This window comes from Nanorana parkeri, unplaced genomic scaffold, assembly GCF_000935625.1.
Source record: "Nanorana parkeri isolate BGI_ZX_2015 unplaced genomic scaffold, ASM93562v1 scaffold3900, whole genome shotgun sequence".
Taxonomy (NCBI): Eukaryota; Metazoa; Chordata; class Amphibia; order Anura; family Dicroglossidae; genus Nanorana; species Nanorana parkeri.
Window position 1 is genome coordinate 1 of NW_017310167.1, and position 5,862 is coordinate 5,862.

A 5,862-nucleotide genomic window follows, 5' to 3' on the forward strand; every position below is an offset into this window, starting at 1 on the left:
GGTGTCTGGAGGGTCTTCTGATCCCCCCTGTGTCTGGAGGGCCTTCTGATCCCCGCTGTACCTGGGGGGTCTTCGGATCCCCGCGGTGTTTGGAGGGTCTTCTGATCCCCGCGGTGTCTGGAGGGTCTGCTGATCCCCGTGGTGTCTGGAGGGTCTTCTGATCCCGCTGTGTCTGGAGGGTCTTCTGATCCCCGCTGTGTCTGGAGCATGTTCTGATCCCCGCTGTGTCTGGAGGGTCTTCTGATCCCCACGGTGTCTGGAGGGTCTTCTGATCCCCGCGGTATCTGGAGGGTCTTCTGATCCCCGCTGTGTCTGGAGCGTGTTCTGATCCCTGCTGTGTCTGGAGGGTCTTCTGATCCCCGCTGTGTCTGGAGGGTCTTCTGATCCCCGCTGTGTCTGGAGGGTCTTCTGATCCCCGCGGTGTCTGGAGCGTCTTCTGATCCCCGCTGTGTCTGGAGGGTCTTCTGATCTCCGCTGTGTCTGGAGGGTCTTCGGATCCCCGCGGTGACAGGAAGTGGGGAGGTTGTGGGGCCCGACTCTCGAGGGGACACCTGATTAGTTGTGTAAGCGTTACAGGAAGTGGTGGTGGTGTCGGGTTTGTGGCCCCCCCGGGGGGCGTTGGCTGATCTGTAGGGATCACTATGACAGTTATATCCGAGGTGTGACGTGACCGTCTACATTACAAGGACATTCAGTTATCGCAGTGCCTGACATGTCACACGGTGTGCCGCCGTCCTGGGAACTCGGATAATGGCGGCAGCAGCTGCCGCAGCCGGGTATTTATAACGCAGACGCGACGGCATCAAAATACAAAGAGGGGAATTGATCAGAACGGGAGCAGCCGCCACGGCAACCAATCAGCTTCTCTCCTCGGGTTTGTTCAGTTAAGATCTGAAAATGAAAGGTGGAAGCTGATTGGCTGCTCCCGTTGTGATACATTCCCCCCCACAACGTCTTTCTAGAGAGCGATAGAAACGTTCTCGGCTTTAGGGGAAGATGTTTCCCGCGCACAGCTGACTTCCTGTCCGTAACCTGGGGGGTGCGGTAACCATTTCCTCTCTATCAGATCATAGAACAAAGCTACAATGAATCTTACATCAGCCGGCACAGTCCCGAGTCGCAGTCCATCGATGTCGGCCTGCAGCGGACCTTGTGGTCTCTCTCGGTGGCCATTTTCTCCATCGGCGGCATGGCGTCCTCTCTGAGTGTCGGCGTGGTGTCTCAGTGGCTGGGACGGTGAGTGAGGAATGTGCGCCACCAACTAAGGGGTCAGAGAGCCGAGGACCTCCAAGAGGAATAGGGAGAGTGCGGGGGAAGGGGGAGTCAGGACCTTGTACATGGAGATCAGGGAATATGGAGAGTAGGGGGGAAGGGGGAGTCAGCACCTTGTACATGGAGATCAGGGAATAGGGAGAGTAGGGGGGAAGGGGGAGTCAGGACCTTGTACATGGAGATCAGGGAATAGGGAGAGTACGAGGGAAGGGGGAGTCAGGACCTTGTACATGGAGATCAGGGAATAGGGAGAGTACGGGGGAAGGGGGAGTCAGGACCTTGTACATGGAGATCAGGGAATAGGGAGAGTACGAGGGAAGGGGGAGTCAGGACCTTGTACATGGAGATCAGGGAATAGGGAGAGTACGAGGGAAGGGGGAGTCAGGACCTTGTACATGGAGATCAGGGAATAGGGAGAGTACGAGGGAAGGGGGAGTCAGGACCTTGTACATGGAGATCAGGGAATAGGGAGAGTACGAGGGAAGGGGGAGTCAGGACCTTGTACATGGAGATCAGGGAATAGGGAGAGTACGAGGGAAGGGGGAGTCAGGACCTTGTACATGGAGATCAGGGAATAGGGAGAGTACGAGGGAAGGGGGAGTCAGGACCTTGTACATGGAGATCAGGGAATAGGGAGAGTACGAGGGAAGGGGGAGTCAGGACCTTGTACATGGAGATCAGGGAATAGGGAGAGTACGGGGGAAGGGGGAGTCAGGACCTTGTACATGGAGATCAGGGAATAGGGAGAGTACGGGGGAAGGGGGAGTCAGGACCTTGTACATGGAGATCAGGGAATAGGGAGAGTACGGGGGAAGGGGGAGTCAGGACCTTGTACATGGAGATCAGGGAATAGGGAGAGTACGGGGGAAGGGGGAGTCAGGACCTTGTACATGGAGATCAGGGAATAGGGAGAGTACGGGGGAAGGGGGAGTCAGGACCTTGTACATGGAGATCAGGGAATAGGGAGAGTACGGGGGAAGGGGGAGTCAGGACCTTGTACATGGAGATCAGGGAATAGGGAGAGTACGGGGGAAGGGGGAGTCAGGACCTTGTACATGGAGATCAGGGAATAGGGAGAGTGCGGGGGAAGGGGGAGTCAGGACCTTGTACATGGAGATCAGGGAATAGGGAGAGTACGGGGGAAGGGGGAGTCAGGACCTTGTACATGGAGATCAGGGAATAGGGAGAGTACGGGGGAAGGGGGAGTCAGGACCTTGTACATGGAGATCAGGGAATAGGGAGAGTACGGGGGAAGGGGGAGTCAGGACCTTGTACATGGAGATCAGGGAATAGGGAGAGTACGGGGGAAGGGGGAGTCAGGACCTTGTACATGGAGATCAGGGAATAGGGAGAGTACGGGGGAAGGGGGAGTCAGGACCTTGTACATGGAGATCAGGGAATAGGGAGAGTACGGGGGAAGGGGGAGTCAGGACCTTGTACATGGAGATCAGGGAATAGGGAGAGTACGGGGGAAGGGGGAGTCAGGACCTTGTACATGGAGATCAGGGAATAGGGAGAGTACGGGGGAAGGGGGAGTCAGGACCTTGTACATGGAGATCAGGGAATAGGGAGAGTACGGGGGAAGGGGGAGTCAGGACCTTGTACATGGAGATCAGGGAATAGGGAGAGTACGGGGGAAGGGGGAGTCAGGACCTTGTACATGGAGATCAGGGAATAGGGAGAGTACGGGGGAAGGGGGAGTCAGGACCTTGTACATGGAGATCAGGGAATAGGGAGAGTACGGGGGAAGGGGGAGTCAGGACCTTGTACATGGAGATCAGGGAATAGGGAGAGTACGGGGGAAGGGGGAGTCAGGACCTTGTACATGGAGATCAGGGAATAGGGAGAGTACGGGGGAAGGGGGAGTCAGGACCTTGTACATGGAGATCAGGGAATAGGGAGAGTACGGGGGAAGGGGGAGTCAGGACCTTGTACATGGAGATCAGGGAATAGGGAGAGTACGGGGGAAGGGGGAGTCAGGACCTTGTACATGGAGATCAGGGAATAGGGAGAGTACGGGGGAAGGGGGAGTCAGGACCTTGTACATGGAGATCAGGGAATAGGGAGAGTACGGGGGAAGGGGGAGTCAGGACCTTGTACATGGAGATCAGGGAATAGGGAGAGTACGGGGGAAGGGGGAGTCAGGACCTTGTACATGGAGATCAGGGAATAGGGAGAGTACGGGGGAAGGGGGAGTCAGGACCTTGTACATGGAGATCAGGGAATAGGGAGAGTACGGGGGAAGGGGGAGTCAGGACCTTGTACATGGAGATCAGGGAATAGGGAGAGTACGGGGGAAGGGGGAGTCAGGACCTTGTACATGGAGATCAGGGAATAGGGAGAGTACGGGGGAAGGGGGAGTCAGGACCTTGTACATGGAGATCAGGGAATAGGGAGAGTACGGGGGAAGGGGGAGTCAGGACCTTGTACATGGAGATCAGGGAATAGGGAGAGTACGGGGGAAGGGGGAGTCAGGACCTTGTACATGGAGATCAGGGAATAGGGAGAGTACGGGGGAAGGGGGAGTCAGGACCTTGTACATGGAGATCAGGGAATAGGGAGAGTACGGGGGAAGGGGGAGTCAGGACCTTGTACATGGAGATCAGGGAATAGGGAGAGTACGGGGGAAGGGGGAGTCAGGACCTTGTACATGGAGATCAGGGAATAGGGAGAGTACGGGGGAAGGGGGAGTCAGGACCTTGTACATGGAGATCAGGGAATAGGGAGAGTACGGGGGAAGGGGGAGTCAGGACCTTGTACATGGAGATCAGGGAATAGGGAGAGTACGGGGGAAGGGGGAGTCAGGACCTTGTACATGGAGATCAGGGAATAGGGAGAGTACGAGGGAAGGGGGAGTCAGGACCTTGTACATGGAGATCAGGGAATAGGGAGAGTGCGAGGGAAGGGGGAGTCAGGACCTTGTACATGGAGATCAGGGAATAGGGAGAGGACGGGGGAAGGGGGAGTCAGCACCTTGTACATGGAGATCAGGGAATAGGGAGGGGACGGGGGAAGGGGGATGCAATGGAGTTCTGTTCAGCCAGTCTATTGCTTTCTGCACCCTTAGCAGTCATCACAGTCAGGCTTTGGACACTTTTTATTGGCTCGGGGCAGCTTCCTGTGTCCCTCCTCCAGTCTCCTCATCTGTCCAATGAACAGGGAGGTGATCCAGGATATAGCCGGACGGTCCTGGTCGTGCAGTTTGGCATGCACATGACGAGACTGGCTGAACAGATCGTGATATGAGTTTAGGGGTCTCAGACTTCTTTGTGTCCCGGAACAGGAAGAAAGCCATGATCGTCAACAACATCTTCGCCTTCATTGGTGGGACGATGATGGGACTGTGTCAGGTCAGCCAATCGTATGAGATGATGATCCTGGGGAGGTTCCTCATTGGAGCATATTCAGGTAGGAAGGCTGATGATTGGGTGACACCGCAGGTCACTGAGAGGTCCATGGAGACCTCCTCCAACCTCCATGGTCTCTGGTCATAGGATTGGATGGTGGATGCATGTGGGCCACAGCACGGCCGGCTCCGCCTATAGATGACTCATAACCCGGGTCCATCCAGCAGACCAGCATGCTGGCAGACATGTCCACCGGACTTCTGGGGAAACTCATGTTCCAGGTCTCCATAATGGTCACATGACTCCAGCACATTGGCAACATTCACGTCATTGGACCTGAGAGGTCACATGACTCCAGCACATTGGCAAAATTCACGTCATTGGACCTGAGTGGTCACATGACATCCGCACATTGGCAACATTCACGTCACTGGACCTGAGAGGTCACATGACATCCGCACATTGGCAACATTCACGTCACTGGACCTGAGAGGTCACATGACATCAGCACATTGGCAACATTCACGTCACTGGATCTGAGAGGTCACATGACTCCAGCACATTGGCAACATTCACGTCACTGGACCTGAGAGGTCACATGACATCAGCACATTGGCAACATTCACGTCATTGGACCTGAGAGGTCACATGACATCAGCACATTGGCAACATTCACGTCACTGGATCTGAGAGGTCACATGACTCCAGCACATTGGCAACATTCACGTCATTGGACCTGAGAGGTCACATGACTCCAGCACATTGGCAACATTCACGTCACTGGACCTGAGAGGTCACATGACATCAGCACATTGGCAACATTCACGTCACTGGACCTGAGAGGTCACATGACATTGCCCCGGTGCCAGCTTTCAGGATATTGGCTGTGTGTGGTCACATGATATAAATGGCGGGCGCGTCAGCCCCGTACTATGTGCGTATCACGATATGTCTCGGCCTCGTCATGGATTGGTTGGGCTTTGGCTTCAGTGGTTTCGTTCTTTCATCTTCTCTCATTCCTGTGCCGCGGCAGGTCTGGCCTCCGGGTTGGTTCCAATGTATGTAGGAGAGATTTCCCCGACACACCTCCGAGGGGCGATGGGCACCCTCCACCAGCTCTCATTGGTCATCGGTATTCTGGTGGCTCAGGTAACCTGCTGGATGGCAATCCCCTCCCCCATCTCTGTCCTTATCTCCCCCTTCTCTCCCCCTCCCCATCTCTGTCCCTATCTCCCTCCCCCTT

General features: G+C 55.7%; 1 protein-coding gene across 1 annotated transcript in view; it reads left to right on the plus strand.

The window, feature by feature from the left end:
• Positions 1-1,054: 1,054 nt before the first annotated feature.
• The window catches only part of SLC2A4 (solute carrier family 2 member 4), a gene marked incomplete at its 5' end in the record, with an annotated part of 11,464 nt that continues 6,656 nt past the window's right edge, over positions 1,055-5,862 (plus strand). The window contains 3 exons of the mRNA XM_018575412.1: positions 1,055-1,236; positions 4,556-4,680; positions 5,653-5,768. Coding sequence (XP_018430914.1) covers positions 1,055-1,236; positions 4,556-4,680; positions 5,653-5,768 — 423 coding nt within the window. The remainder of the gene's footprint in view (positions 1,237-4,555; positions 4,681-5,652; positions 5,769-5,862) is intronic.